This window comes from Pelecanus crispus, chromosome 3 (assembly GCF_030463565.1).
Source record: "Pelecanus crispus isolate bPelCri1 chromosome 3, bPelCri1.pri, whole genome shotgun sequence".
In the NCBI taxonomy this organism is placed as follows: domain Eukaryota; kingdom Metazoa; phylum Chordata; class Aves; order Pelecaniformes; family Pelecanidae; genus Pelecanus; species Pelecanus crispus.
In genome coordinates, this window is record NC_134645.1 from 129,646,602 (window position 1) to 129,662,801 (window position 16,200).

Here is a 16,200-nt window from a genome sequence, read left to right on the forward strand (position 1 = left end):
GTAAACAAAATCTTTCAAAGCTTCTCTGCTCTTGCTAAATGCTAGGCCACTCAGGTCTGTTGGGCAAGGGTCTTTTTTCCTCTTTTCTACACACTCTTAGTGCTCAATGTAAAGCAAGACTTTCTGTGCTGTCTGGCACCTGGTTTCTCTCTGCTTCAGTACACTTAGGACGTCTAGGTGAACTACTCCAAGCCTTCCACTAAGGATTTGAGACCCCAACCAACACCACTTCACTCTCAACAGAACAGCTTCCCACGACACGGCCGAGGGACTGGAGGCAGCAGCTGAGGCTTACGCTGTTTGCCTTTGCTTACCTGTAGAGAGCAGAGTATTAGGAGCAAATGAGACACTGGGAACAAATTGCTCTTTCCTCTAATCTGATGTTTCCTCCTGAGTCTTCTCTTCATTTTGCTGCTGATTCCTGGAGCAGTTTGCTGTTAAGCTGTGATAAGCATCCCATTCCCACTCCTTTTTCAAAGCTCCTGTGCCAGGAGATGTTCCGGCTTGGAATACGCCACGCTGCCTGCAGGATTGCCTACCTGGCAATTATTTGTATTGTTTTGTACTCGCTCATAGCTTTAACCTGCAAGTCCCTTGAGGCACAGGTTATGTGTTTTGCATGGTTCACTGGGCAACCGTAGAGCACTTCACTCCCCTTAGTACATTACATAAAGTGTTAATAATAAAATTCTAGGAAATCTATTTGGAATTACAGGGACCGGAATTTTCTCGTTGTTTTTTTACATTACCGCTAAGTCTTTATGCAGTGCCATAAAGCTAATACTTAGCATAATGAAAGATGTGTGTCTTTAAAACTTACGCAGGTCAAAATTATAGAAGCAACCGTCACAAAAAAAAAAAAAAAAAAAAAAGAGTAAGGTTAGGAGGGAGGGAAGCAGCAAAGAAGGGTGTGAAATGAAGGCTATGATTGCAAGGTGCCAAAGTCAAAGGGAGGCAAGAAAAGCAGAGCAGAAACACAAAGGTCAGCCATGGAAAGCAAGCCAAAGGAAATGAAGTCTGAGGAGGGGTTTGAGGGTGGAAAGTGAGTCTATTTGCTCCCAGGAGAGAAAAGTAATGTAAACCCAAGAGCAGTCTGGACAGGTACGGATGTGAAACACAAATAAACTAAATTTTTTTACCTTTAATGCTTGGGAGATCAGAGCTGGATTGCCTGTGAGCAGAAAAGCTGAGATAAGACCCTGACTCTGAAGGCACAAACTGTCTGAATGTCATATGGCTGTCTATCAGTTTTAAAGCACAAGACCTGTTGTCTTCACTTGGATAGTTAAGATTTTCTTTGGCATTGAAGCAGGCCTTGGTAATGTAGATACTGTACATGCCCTCAGTAAATTTGCAGATGACACCAAGCTGGGTGGGAGTGTCGATCTGCTCGAGGCTAGGAAGGCCCTGCAGAGGGACCTGGCCAGGCTGGACCCATGGGCCGAGGCCAGCTGTGTGAGGGTCAACAAGGCCAAGTGCCGGGTCCTGCACTTGGGTCACAACAACCCCATGCAACGCTGCAGGCTTGGGGAAGAGTGGCTGGAAAGCTGCCTGGCCGAAAAGGATCTGGGGGTGTTGGTAGACAGCGGCTGAACATGAACCAGCAGTGTGCCCAGGTGGCCAAGAAGGCCAACAGCATCCTGGCTTGTATCAGGAATGGTGTGGCCAGCAGGAGCAGGGAGGTGATTGTCCCCCTGTACTCAGCGCTGATGAGGCCGCACCTGGAATGCTGTGTCCAGTTTTGGGCCCCTCACTCCAAGAAGGACATTGGGGTGCTGGAGCGTGTCCAGGGAAGGGCAACGGAGCTGGGGAAGGGTCTGGAGCACAGGGCTGATGGGGAGCGGCTGAGGGAACTGGGGGTGTTCAGCCTGGAGAAGAGGAGGCTGAGGGGAGACCTTATTGCTCTCTACAACTCCCTGAAAGGAGGGTGTAGTGAGGTGGGTGTTGGTCTCTTCTCCCAAGTAGCTAGCGATAGGACGAGGAAATGGGCTCAAGCTGCACAAGGGGAGATTTAGACTGGGTATTAGGAAAAATTTCTTTACGGAAAGGGTAGTCAAGCATTGGAACAGGCTGCCCAGAGAGGTGGTGGAGTCCCCAGCCCTGGAGGGGTTCAAGAAATGCATAGACGTGGCACTTGGGGACATGGTTTAGTGAGCATGGTGGTGTTGGGTTGGTGGTTGGACTGATGGTTGGTCCTTTCCAACCTTAATGATTCCTAGTTTTTACTTTCATTATAAATAATCCAGCCACCAAGCCAGGAAACATGAAATTGCTACTCTCTCCTTAATTGGTTTAGTGGTGGACTTGGCAGTGTTAGATTAATGGTTGGACTGGATGATCTTAAAGGTCTTTTCCAACCTAAACGGTTCTATGATTCTATGCTGATCTAAGCTATTCTGTCCTCAAATGGCTCGCTTGCAGAGGTTAAAACAGATGAGTGGTTTTGCAGGTTGATAGAGCCAAAGTTCTGCCAAAGATTGCAGATTTTACAAACTGACCATGAAAAGCATCTTTGTTACAGGTCACAATATACATGCTCTGTCTTGCTCAGGCTACAAGGCTGCATTGGTCATGCTGGCACTTGTAGTCTCCAGGGATTACCCATAAAGTAGTGCCAACCGCTTGATGACAAGTTTTCCATCTGCCTTGTGGCTGAAGTAGTCTGTTCACTGTCACGTTCTCAGTAGGCGCCACCTTAATTTGGTGTTTCAAGACAAGATCAGCTATTGCTAGATCTAAGATCAGTATTTCAGAGTACTTTCACTGTTGCTAACATACTCAAGGATGAGAAATGTGGAGATGTAATCACATACTTTCTCACTCTTCTTTCCTGAACATTATTCCTCCTCTGTACATTGCATGTACCATCTTTCTTCATCCCAATAACCACTCCAAACTGATCCTTTCTCCCTTTTTGCCCTTCTTTCATCCTTCTTTATGCTTCCTTAGCTCCCCAGGTCCCCATGAAGTGGGAAGTCTACTTAGGCTTATTAGAAACCTTTGTCTAATTGCTTTGGCACCTTAACAGCCAGACTTATTTTCAGTATCAAGGGGATAGAGACGGCATTGAAGGGATACCCAGGACTCTTTACACTCTCTAGCAAGCATGCAAGACACTGAAATACATGTCCTACAGTAGGAAGCCTAGGAATGGGAAATATTTTTTTCCTGCTGAAATAAAAGGGGTTTTTAGGCTTTCCCTGTTAGGACAGCAACAATTGCTGCCATTCCCTACTAGCTGTTGTGGAGTGTGGGGATGAATACTCAAGAACCGAGGTTCTGTCCTTGCCTCCTCAAGCAGTTTTTCCATACTAAATGATGTCACTTACTAAGTTTGTGTTGCATCTTGCTCATGGTTACAGTCATCCTGTCTTTCCTTCCTTTGATACTCTTGTTGCCAAAGTTAATTTAGAACCAAGTTATAAGCCTTTCACCTTGAATTCTGACATTTATTAACTGTAGTGTTCTGTGTAAGTACTTACTACCGGTAATGTTAACGAATGTGGAAAAATAGCAAAGCCTGAAAATCCAAATAAAGTCAGAACATCTTCTGTCTTCTTTAAAGCACAGTGTTCACCTTTGCTTTTATGCTGCTTGGAGTATAATATGTGCCTCCAGGAACTTGGAAGCAAACACTGCAAGTGAGTACAGAACAATACAAGTCTCTGCAGAAATGCTGCTCTGATAACTTTGTGTTTTTGGCCTACATTTCTTAGTGGTTATTATTTGTTAATTATGTTATATAGTGCTCACATGTGGGCTAATTACTTCCCCAGAGAGCTTACAATAAAATGATGGACAGAACAAGGGCAGGATGTTACAGATATCGAAGAGTAAAAGGGTAAGGTAGGACACGGGCAATATGGTTAGTTAAACGCTTACGTCTGTGTTTGAAGACGGAGTAGCATTATGAAGCATAGCGGAGAAGAGTTGGGTTGGTTTGTGGGGGGAGAGGATGGGTGCTTAATTTGAATGGATCTGAGGATTGACTTGTCAGAATAGCTGTGCAAGGAAGCACCACAACCGAAGGCAGCAATGAAGAAAAAAATGCAGAAATTTGTGAAAGAAGGCTGCAGGGAGATTGTACCTGGCTTGGTTAGAGTTGCAGGGCTGTACTGTGTGAATTCTTGAAAACAAGAATAAGATCCATATGAACGTGTAGGTACACTGCATGAGTGATATTCCTTGAAAAATAAAACCCTTTCCCCAGACAAACTCTTTTCTTCAGACCCTTACAGATGGGAGAGAAGAAAAAAATGTGCATACGCATCTATGCAGTTGTATTTCAGATTTCAGTTCTCATTCTTGCTGTTTGTCATGTTTTTCTGCATCTGTCTTTTAGCCTGCACGCTTTCAGGCAGGAGGGCTCTGCTGGTATTTATGGTCTGTGTTGCTCTAAATTGTAATGTTCTGATTCATTTTCCTGTGCTGCAAATACTTCTTCACACCTGCTTAGAGAAAAGGAACCAAGCCACGATGAAGGCACACTTAACAAGTAAGTGACTAAGAAGTGACACAAGGTATTTCTCAGCAGCTCCTCGGCCACTGCTTGTGCTGAAAAACAGGAAATGTCTGTACCCTTGCACTGAGGTCTGACTTGATTTTGATACGTGGATCGGCTCTCCAGCATATTACCCTCTCAGAGCAAAGAAGCGGAAGAGTTTCAAGTGTGTATTTTCCTTTTGAGAAGCATTTTCTAAGGGGAAGGGGAAAGGAGTGAAGATTTGGCCATTTAAATGATCTGCTTCAAATGCTCCTAGAAGCAGTTTATTTATACACAGATACAGTTTTCTACATTTATTATTAGAGAAGAGTTAGAACTGAAGTTTTACACAGGCAGGTGTTATTTTCAGATTTCAAAGTACATGTAGTTTCCTCCGCCAGAAGCCAAGCTGTGATGCTGACTGTGCTTGCTCTCAGAATTGCTACCAGAACTCCTTTCTCTCCTCTGGGTACTTCCAGTGATTTTTATTGCATCCTTTCTCTCAGTGGCTTATCTCAGCATCTTAAATCTTCAGAGCCCTTGTTAATACTTTTGCTTGTGTTCACAATTTGGCTGGCCAAGCCCACTTGTTACTTCTCATGTAGTGCGTTCAGTTTCTTCTGTATCTGTAGGGTATAGGAAGAAATCCTGAACTCCAAGAGTCAAGAAGGGTTCGGTCTTCTGAACCCTGGTTAGAAAGGATTAACAGCAGCTGCCTGTTCTGCACACATTACAAAGGGATAATGAAAAGTCCCTTGGGAATGGCATGACAGTAGTAAACTACTATGTGAAGAAGACTGGGATTGCTTCTGAGCATGCCTTGCAGTACTGCTGCCACGTGAACAATACCTACACGCCTGGGATGACTGTCCCGGACATTTGACGGCATTGACATTTAGAGTATGGGTAAAGGATGGAAAGAGCAGTCTGCACTGATTTGAGTATAGTCCTTCCCGCTCCTTTACAATACTGTATTTGAGAGTCTCTTGATGATTTGATTATATACAGGTCTATCGGAGAACAGCCAAAAATTGTGATGTGCCTGTTTGCTGTTAAGCATCATTGTAGCACTATCAGGTGAGTGGAACAGCGGGGTTATTTCAGTACTTGCATAGTGCCTTGCACATCTGTGATACCTCTTTGAAGGATTTCAAAGCACTTTACAAACACTTAATGAACTCTTAGTTCTGCTGCGAGTTTCATAGAGTTGATAAGGCATGTTTTGTGCTTTGATAGCCTGTGCCAGAGCTGGAGGGAATAACAACTTCTCCAGGGTTTCCCACCAGCTGGGAAGAGAACTTGGGAAATGTGACCTTCCCAGTCCTGTGCTCACTTTGCCGGACCATACTTCCTCTGTTATTCAAGGTGAGAACAGAACGGTTAGAATTGATTTAGGTGCTTCTGGGAAGATGAAGTCACTATGTTTGGATCTCTGTATGGTGCCAATAGAGAGATCCTAGGGGAAATCTCTTCCTTTAGTCTTGTTTATATTCCGTCTAATGCACAGATGTAATTTGCAAGGAAATGCAAAGGAAAAGAGGTTTTGCTGGCCTCAGCAGTGTAGCTAGAGTGAAATGAGATGTCACAAGGATATCTAAGTGTCTCTCTTTCAAGATATGAAAAGGATTTTTCTTGTCTGCAGTGTGCTGATTTTTTAACTCTTTCCCTATGTGTCTTCAGTCTTCTGCACCTCTTGTGCATTATCTCCCTGTGCGTATTGTCCCTTAGCCTTTCACAGGCTGCCTTCTGCTCGTGGATTTTACTCGCTGCCTTTGTTTGCTAAAACTTAAATGAATGCTTTTTTTCCTGAAAAGTATAAGAACAGTAGGAGGAAGTTTATGCGCTCTGTGCAACACGGTATCAGGGTTCCCAAGCTGATATTAGAAATACAGGTGTTGTAACTGCTAGTATTGTAACTGTTAGTACTGTAGGACTGACCAGGATCTGATAATGACAGCTGGAATGAATCCCCATGACTATCATTGCAATCAAGTCTCTGGCCAAAATTTAATCCGTTGCACTTTTGCAACCCTGTTGCTTCCTGTTAACGCTGTTGTTTTCAGGCTGAAGGCAAAACCCGGCTGAGTATTACAGCTTATTGTACGGCTCCTGTTTCACTGATGGAAACAGGCAGGGATCCAGTACGTCGTACGACAGTAAAAATGTATTGTTTATATGACAAGCAAATGGCATTTTGGATACCTAGAGATTACATTCAGCAAGAGAGATGGTGGCTTTCTATTTTAGCAGTAGTAATGTGTGAATTATAAGAATAAATGAAAATGCTAAAATTGGCCACTTGCTGAGGGATGAGCTTTTGGTAAAAATATAAAATAGAATTACAAGACAGCCCGGGAGAATTTGAATGCGGTTTTAATAGAAACACATCACCACAGAATTTAAAACTAAAATAAAAAATGGAGTCAGCAGATACAATGTAAATGTACTTGAAAACCAAGCACCTGTAGGTTTATACAGTAGAATGAAATGGGTGCCGTTATGCGGTAATAAAACCTCCTCACTAGTATATGGTGCTGCATTGGAACAGGTATCTGGAAAGACAGTGAACCCTCCATCCTTGGAGGTTTCCGTGACTGCACTCCAAAAAGCTGACTTGGTCTAGCATTGGCGGCAGTCCTGCTCCAGGCCGGAGGCTGGACTGAAGACCTTCAGAGGTCACTTCCAATCAATGATTCTGCGAATAACGCCAAAATTATTCCAAGCAGAGATTTACTACAGTAAAATTCCTTGGTATTTTTAATTGCAAGAGAAGCAGTCTGACTGCTCTTTCCTTTGTAGTTGCAGATGGAGGCGGGTGTAGCAAAAATGGATCTTTATAATTCCATGGAGAAAACGGTCAGATTTTTTTAAAAGATTTTTCTTTGTCCCCTTTCCATTAGTTACTTCCTAACCTCTCTCCTTGTCCGTGCTGGCTAAGAGAGACAGAGCTGATAGTTCATGTGGAGTGTAGTAGTTAATATCTAACTGCAAGAAAGCAGCTGATTTTTCAATACATTCTAGCACACAATTTAATGGAGTCAAACAGGAAAGTACTTCTCTATAGTAATTGGAACTTGTCCTTTTAAAAAGTGCTGTCATGTCATACAGCCCGGCCAGGTATTAGACATTCAGGATTTTCATTCCATTTCCCATAAGTTGATTCCTTGCTACATTGGCACTCAGTAATAGTGTAAAACTATAGTGTAAAATAATAGTAAAACTAAACCTTGCTATGGTTATGTGAGGTATCCTGGTGATTAGAGTACCGGGGTCAACAAAAGAAGGAAATTGCAGGTGACCTGAATTTTTACCATTTCTTTCCAGGTTTAGTGTTCCTGCTTTTCATCTCTTTCATTAAACCCTCTTTTTTTACCAGGAGGTCAAACTGTATCCCTGTTTAAGTTTAAAGCATTACAGGGCTGGAAGATGCTTCTAGAATCCAGATCTTCCGTTTTCCATTCCAGGCAAGGATTAACTCTACCTAATGCTTTCCTGATAGCTGTCTGAGTTGCTTTCAGTGGTTGACACTCCCAGTGGTTGTTGAGGCTTCACATATCTACTGACAGATTTCTCCTACTAGCAAAGTTTCATGTTGGTAATTTACACCTGCTGCTGCTTGTCCTTTTCCTCATAAACACAGGGAAAATTGTCACCTTTTCTCTTTGCATCAGCCCGTCCTGTGTAGGAAGTCTGTTATCATTAGTTCTTCATAAGATGCTGTCTGTGGCCTACCAATCTTAATTAGGTAAATTGAAAACATGAGAGCCTCCTGGGTACCTGTTCTTATGCCAGAATTTACCTCGGAACTGATGGTACGTGGCCTTATTTATGCATGTATTTATTTTAATCCTGCTTAAACTCATCATGCTACAAGTCTTTGTTCACTCTCTTGCCTGTTTGATCGCAATCCCAATGTTTATGCTCATACTTAACTTTAAGTTGTCAACTCCTTAAAGCAAGACTCTTCATCCTTAATGTCTGCAAAGCTCCGGAGTGACTCTTCATGAATAATCTGCTGTGCTTCTCTCCGTTACGGCTAGACCTGGGTTAGAAAGATACAGGGATGCCCTCCGTTACTGCCTGTCAAGTTCTGTGCGCTGCATGGGGGTCATACCAACGCACCTCTCCAGTGCGGATCTGAAGTAGCAGAAACAGAAATGGATTATATTAATCTTATTGTTATGGTTTCTCAACAAGAAAGTAGCTAATCACTGTGGTTCGGCCAGACTGCAGAAAGGGGTTGTTGCATTTTAAAGCTGCGAATGATCGTGCGATTGCCTTGTAACTCAGGCTAGAGGTTTTGCCTCTACTTACTTCATCTAGCCCATTTTCTGTAATTTAAGTGAGAATCTACTGAAATTATAGGTTAGCTTTATTCTGCCTTTATGCTCACCCCTTCTGTACTTTTCCTTTTGTGTCATTTTTGTGAATTTGAGCTAACAAAATTGCTTGTGAATTAGTACCCCCTCATTTGCAAATGAGGAAGCAAAGGCGTGTGAAATTACTGAAGTAATTGTAGTTCGTATGTGGCAGATCTGAGACTGTATAGTAGATTTTTTGATTCCCCTATTCTAAGCTTTAAGTGCTACGAAAGAAACACTTGCAGTCTGAAGAGGAGGGAGACTTCGCTGAATTAATCCAAGCTGCTTCTGTTGCTCATGTACTGGCACCCTTTGTCTTTGCTGACTGGTTATCTCTCACTTTTCGTCCCAGAGTAACATGCAGATGCAGTTTTTCTTTTTGGATTTTAATTCTTCAACCTAAGGTCTTAAATTTCCAAAGATATTTGGGTTTCAAACAAATTTGATTTCATGAGGTGTCTAAGCACTTTTCACTTTGGGCTTCTACTGTTGCCAAACTGTTTTCACGATGTGATGTGAATTGTTTATACAATTGACCATAATCCTCCCTTTTTTTCTTCACTAAATAACTGTGGCTGAAAGGTGCTCTGAGAGTAGGATGCCTTAGAGATGCAATCCTGATCCTGCAGGAATCAAGGGAACCAGGATTTCGTTCTGTAAGTTTAGTGTACTAACTTAACGATTAAATCAACATTGTGTTTCAAGTGAAGAAAGCAGGCAGAAAAAAAATGGTGGTACTTAGAGTGCTTTATGTGCTTCAAATTATTTTCCATACATTTAACTAATTACATAAACAGATGATATTTACAGGGGACTTCTGGCTATAATTGACCTTCATCTTTTCCTGTGCACTTCCCATCCTCTCCTTGAATTTTCCTATTGTTTCCTCTTAATCGTTCCACACTTAAAACCATGTTTCAGGCAGTCCTTTTCTCTTGCTTGAACCATCCTACCAACTCCATAGAGGCCAGTGTTCCCAACTCCTTTTAATTTCATCTTCTCAGCCCGATTTTGTTGGCAATTTTGGAACTCATGGTGTGGACAAACCGATCTCCTCCAAAGCCCAATCTTCAGGCCTCCCACCAGGTACAGCACGATTGCTCTTTTCCTTTTACGTGATCATCGGTTCTTTGGAGAAGGAGTGTTTCTTTCTGGCTTTTGTCTTGTGTAATAAATTGCTTTTCAGAGGTTGCGGCAACACAGTACACACTTAAGTACTGTGTATATCTTACTTTTCTTTGGAACTTTTATATGCGTGTGTTGGGGCAAGCCGGGGAGGAACTGCATAAACTGTGAGTCTCCTGCCGAGAGGTTTGAGAAAACCCACCTTTAGAGTTCAACGGTGTTCCCATGGCTACTAGGACAGGTACATCGCGGGAGGGGGAACGCTTCTGGCATTTAACAGCCCTTCCAGGTGATTTATGGTTTCACATAAGCTTTTCCTAAACTGAGAGGTTTTCTAGGGTTGGCACCTCTTTGCTTGTCTCCATGCCCTGTTAGTTCTGTGTTCAGTGGCCCGTGGTTATTAAAATTCTTATCAATAAAGGAGTTTCTGAGCAAGGTTCTTATTTTCTGGGATCATGCATACCTTCTGAACTCCTCAGCTTAACCAAAGGAACATTTTTTTTTTTTATGCCTAATGTATTTTATAAAAAAGAAATGTGTAGAGTTCAAGTAATATTTGCCTTCAATTACAGTAATTAAGTTGTCAGGACTTGAAGTCACCAAGGGAATGAGAAAATCCTTTCCTGGTTGGCCAGGGGGTAATTGGTGTTCTGGTCGCAAGTACGTTTTACATATTGGGGAGGGGAGGGAAACTGTTCTGGCTGGCATCTGCGGCACAAAACCTGGGAGACTGTTTGTCATTTTGCAATACAAGGTGTCAAAATCCTGCTGTGGGTAGAAGGAAAAGGAAAAGAAAGTGACCTGTTTAACTCTGCTTTAGCAGGGCATCTATTTTTGATCCGCACGAACGCTGCTTGCTTGGGTTGGGAGGTGTATCTTATTAAAAAGAGAGCGACTACGAACGGAGCTCAATCCATTTGTTCTGTGGATTCTGTCTTGTCAAACTTCTACTGCGGCTCCCCGTTCAAATGTAACCTATATGTATAGACGTGTGTCGATACATGCTTTTTCTTCCCCATGTTCAGCATCTCTTTGCAGACTTCTTTGCCAGAAGTCGAATAGTTTCAGTTACTTCATGAACTTACCTGAAGGTACACTACAAGGTATTCCTTCTAGAAAAGTACCTGATTTTTATAAGTGCCCACATAAACATTACTGGAATCTCAAGTGTAGCGTTACTTTCGTTCCACTGGAATAGCTCTCTTGAAAGCAGATCTATGAGGAAATCGCTACTCGTAATGCATCACTAATGACACAAATTTTTGCATTCCTGCTCATGTGAGTAAAGGTTATGGATGCATAAGGAGTCAGACCTGCAAAACCTTACTCATAAACCCTAATAAACCCCACTTCAACTAGCAAGTTTAATGATGCCCTGAAGAGAGCCAGATCACTTATCTACACCATCATGCAATAACTATAAAGTGTTGAGATAAGTGGTTTTATATCTCCCAGTTTTCTGCTGGCCTTCACCCTATGTATAAGTTTATGCCAGTGAAAGTGGGCGTGAAATATTACTGCGCTGATTTGGTTGCATTTTATAATCACTTCAGTTCACACAGGAGATGCACGGGTAGAGTGGATGCTCTTACCTGTCCGTGCATTTAGGAATGGAAAAACAGTGAAGCATCTCTGTCATGCTCACATTTGACTGTAATAGCTGTGGATTACCTCCCGTTCAAGAAGTGTGTTGTAGGCCAGGTGTTGGTAAGGATTCTGCACAATTCTTACCTGCTCAGCTTTTCCCATCGAGGGGGGTGTGCTTGGTTACCTGCAGTTCATACAAGGCTTTAAAAAAAAGAAAAAAGAAAAAAAAAAAGCGATGTAAAATTTGGGACATTTCCAAGAGTCATTTGTGACTTTTGCCAAGCAAAAGGATATGCCACAAAGGGTTATTTTTGAGTGCTTCAGTATCCATGTAAACAAGGCTGAACTTCAGCTGCCTTTTTGGCTTGTTTATTTTGTAAGTCACAGATAATTTAAAAAGTTAGGTATTTTCATCTTGTTGCATTCGTTGCTTTTTCAGAGTCAATTCTCTTCATGCCATACATAACATCCAGCTCCAGAGCTATACTTTGTTTTTTGTTTTATATTTACTTTCTAGATACTAGACTCTTTCTATAGATATTCACCTGCAGCTGGAGTTCAGCAGCTATTTATTTTGTGTATGCAGAAGCCTTGTAAGATCTAACCTGTGATGTTGTTTTCGCCATCTGATAACGTATGATCAAATGGAGCATGTTTAAATAACAACATCTAGGACACAATGACAGTAAACCAGCTACGAAACAAACACTTCTAAAGATCAGATAAGATGGAAGAGATGCATCAATGCTGGATTGCTCCGTATATCGTAAGTTCTTGCACTTTGCTGTAGAGGTATTCCAGGCATGGGATTTCCTTTATGCCACAGGCTAATAGATCGTACTGTGTTATTTTTCATATTGTTTTATATCTTGTAGAGACATGTGCCTTTGCAAAGTGAGTGTAATACACAGAGTCTGATAGTATTATACATAATCTGTGTGAGTTGCACAGGAGTAGCTAAACAGTAAGAAATTCAAAACCACAGAGAATTATCTTGTCCTGTATTTTCTTGCTGCCTTCCATACTGCCACCTCTTTTTCCTAAACCTACGCTACCTATTGCAAGGGCTGCCTCTCACTTCCGCCAAAGTCTATACTTTTACAATTAATTCTCAAAGCACTTCATGGTTTTCAAATGCTTTTCTTATTAGTGTGGAAAAAAATAACATTATGTTTAAAGCCATTATTTCTGACTCTCACTCCTGCTCCTCTTTGTTCACCTGCAGGAGGATATTACCGATCCCGAGTCTCAGGAAGAGAAGAAGAAAAACCGCTGGCTGGCTGAGCCTGCGGACGGTTACAATACAGTGAACAGTGTTCTCACTGTGCAGGAATATTTCGCTAAGCGCATGGCAAAACTGAAGCGATCCCAGAACGAAACAGAAACAAAGGTAGACAATTTCTGCCCAACAGCTGACGAAGCTTTGGAGCCTTCAGAAGAACTGAAAACCAAAGTCAAAAAGAAAAAGAAGAAGCAGAAGAGAGATGAGGCAGACAGTACAGAGTATGGTGAGAAACCAAAAGTGAAACAATCTAAGATAGGTAGCTTGAATGAAAACAAACTGGATGTTCCCTTAAATGAGTGTCACTCAAGAAAAAAGAAAAGGAAACATAAAGAGCAGCATGAAGGCGAAAGCATTAGTTGTAATGAAAATATGGGCAATGGAGAAATTTATACAGGAATATCTGATGGGGAAGAACTCAGCGTAAAGGACTGTGAGGCAAAGCAAAAGAAACGCCCTAAGAAAAAACACAAAAGGCAAAAAGAGGAGACAGATGAGTGTATCGAAGGAGCGCAGAGAAAGAAGAAGAAGCACTGCAAGCACATTTAACCATTGAAGAGTCAAGCCGGGTCTCTGAGGCGATTTGAACTTTAGCATGTTAGAGGAGAAGTCTGCGTAAACACGCCAGCCAGACACCACGTTGTCATCCAGTCTTGAGCACGCTGCTCTACCTCCAACGGAAACCACAGACTGTGTTTAAATATAGCTCTTTCAAGAGAGAACACGGTGACAGCCCAACATGAGCTTCAGTGCCATGTTAAAAAGGTCTCCGTGTGTAGGGCCGAGGTTTGCCTGTCGGCAAAGCAAGAGTTGATGAAAACAAGTTGGGCTTTGCCTCTTCCAGTATGGCAGACGGTTCACCTTGGTGGCTTTGCAAGAGCTATGTTTTAGCACAGCAGACCCTGTGCTGCCTTCAGCGCAGATCCACTCTGGTACAACTCCATGCAAGTCAGATAACAGCAAGCAAAATCAGGCCTGGTTTTAACTCCTGTGGTTAAGACTGTGAAAGCCAGTGAATTCCTATCTGCTGCTTCACACGGAGTGTGTTTTTCTCAATCCAGGGGAAAAATAAAAAAAAACCCTCACCCTACCAACTGCCTTTATTATTAAAGTCACTGTTGTTTTCACTTGTGATAGCCCAGCTCTGCTTCTGGAAACCGGAGAGGTTTTGCAAAGCTGTGTGTATTTTTCCATTGTTTCTTGCAGTCATGTCTAATTTTTTCATTGATCTCCTTTTACATAGAAAATGATTGTTGTTTCTTCACAAAATACTTAGTCTAATTAAAGGTTTACGCCTGAGTGTCAGTACTAAAGAATGAAATTAAAAAACCTCCCTTTGTTTCCTAGCCAGTAGTTAACTACTGTCAAGCAATTGTAACTTTGCAACAAAGCTAAAGGAGCTGTGCCTTTATTAACCATATCTAAATATTCATTTCCCAGGCAACATTCACAGCACCTTCAGTGGTGCATCTGGAATTGCATCTGGAATTCAAGAACTTGTCTTGGATGGAGCAAGGTTTTCTGTGAAATTAGCAGACCAAACAGATTTTAAAAGCATAGCTGGTCAGATGCATTGGTATTGCCATTTATACATTGAAAATCTGCGATTTAGATTTATAACCAAATTAGAGCTTGTTTCTACCTGTAAACCTGGAAATAAGTAATGCTGGAACTCGGCACTACCACCAGCAGTTTTGTATGAGAACTTAAACATTCGGGATGGATTTTGGCATCTCAATCTCACTCCGCTAAGTGCTGTCAGAAGAGATGGATGATCTTGGAAGTAAACGGTAGAATGGGAAGAAATATCCACCATCCTCAAGTCTGGTTCTGGTACTGCTTTCGCCACGGCACATTGACAGCACAACCCTGAAAACCAACCAGTTATCATGGCATAATCCGGAGTAGCTGACCAGTATTCAAGTCCATCAGCTGTTCGTTTGACTTTGGGCCTGGCTGCGTTTCATCAGTGTAAATCTAAAACATCCCATTGCCCCGCTCTGCTGAATAAAATGGGGACTTCTGTTTTTTTTAATTGTCTTAGCTCAGTTGAGTTGCTTAACGTGTTTTGAAAAATACTGTCAAGATGCAGATGTTAATATGAAAAAATTTCCTTAAGCTGCCTTTATCGTCCAGTGGGAGAAACTTAGTCTGCAGCACACAGTCCACATGGCTTCCGATTTGCAGCTGAACTCTTCCTTTTTAAGATATCTCGGTTTGCAATGCACCTTTCTTGCCCTCAGGACACGCTCATTCATTGCAGCAAAATTGCTGTAGTTTTACTTATTGTAAGGGAGAACAAGATGCCTTTCTCTGTGTTTCACTGCCGGCATGCCAGTAGTTTTTAACCCTTGTAACATTTGCTCTTCAGTGCTATACAAATGTTAGCCATTATGATGCTGCAATGGCTGGGCTTGTTCCCTTAAACGAAATACCACGTAATGCCATGAGGTTGCTATAGAGTTGTGAGTAAGCTCCATGCTTGAGGTGAAAAAAAAAAAATCTTCTCAACGGAAGAAGACAGCAAAATAATTTTTCATGTTACATTGAAGCATCCTAAGTTCTGTGGGTGCCCTTCAAGGCAGCCTTTCTAATTTCACCCCAAGTTTGGATTTTTGTTTGTTAGTAGAAGGCAAAAGCCTGACTGTTTCCAATGTTTTGGGGTTTTTTTTAACTCCTAAGCAGCTAAACTTTACAGTCTCTCTGGGATTTCAATTTTAAAAGGTGCTAGTGAAGGAACAGGGTTCCCTTCTCCAAATACTGCTGGGCTTGTTTGTTTGTTCTCTGTATTAATCTTCCACGAGTTTCTATGTGCTAATTCTCATGAGTGTTTGGCCAGATTCCAATGTGAGTTACAGAAAGAATAAAACCAGGAATAAGTCTTTAAATTTATGGCGTTACTACAATTAAGTACAGTATACTTAAGATTTAAATCTGGCTTAGATTGAAATATCAGCTACAAATAGAAGATTCTCTGTTTGTACAAGAAGAAGTGGGAACTTCATTTTATCCCAGGAAATGTGGGATTTTCATGTGCCTCAATCTCAAAGAGAAATAACATGTGCAGAATATAGAATATAGGTTGGGGGGGGGGGGGGGGGAGGAATCATAATACTAGCATTTGAAACAAGCAATTCACTTAGCTGCTCCGCTCTGCGCGTGTTAGTGGTCAGCCAACTTTGCATTACTCGACAAAAAGCTCTTCTTACCAGATACTGTCCAGTGAAAATGGATGATTGAAACAACAGGAACGTGTTTCAAAGGAATAAATTGGTTTTTTTTGTTTATAGTGGTTTGTGAGTCCAGTTTTAATCAAACTCTGGTTTGGCAAGGTGGTCTTTTTTTAGAAAGCATAAGAAAAA

General features: G+C 41.8%; 1 protein-coding gene across 1 annotated transcript in view; it reads left to right on the plus strand.

Annotated features, from left to right (window-relative positions):
• The window catches only part of PINX1 (PIN2 (TERF1) interacting telomerase inhibitor 1), a 62,277-nt gene extending 47,967 nt beyond the window's left edge, over positions 1-14,310 (plus strand). Inside the window, exon 7 of the mRNA XM_075707407.1 lies at positions 12,782-14,310. Coding sequence (XP_075563522.1) covers positions 12,782-13,387 — 606 coding nt within the window. The 3' untranslated portion in view covers positions 13,388-14,310. The remainder of the gene's footprint in view (positions 1-12,781) is intronic.
• Positions 14,311-16,200: the final 1,890 nt, after the last annotated feature.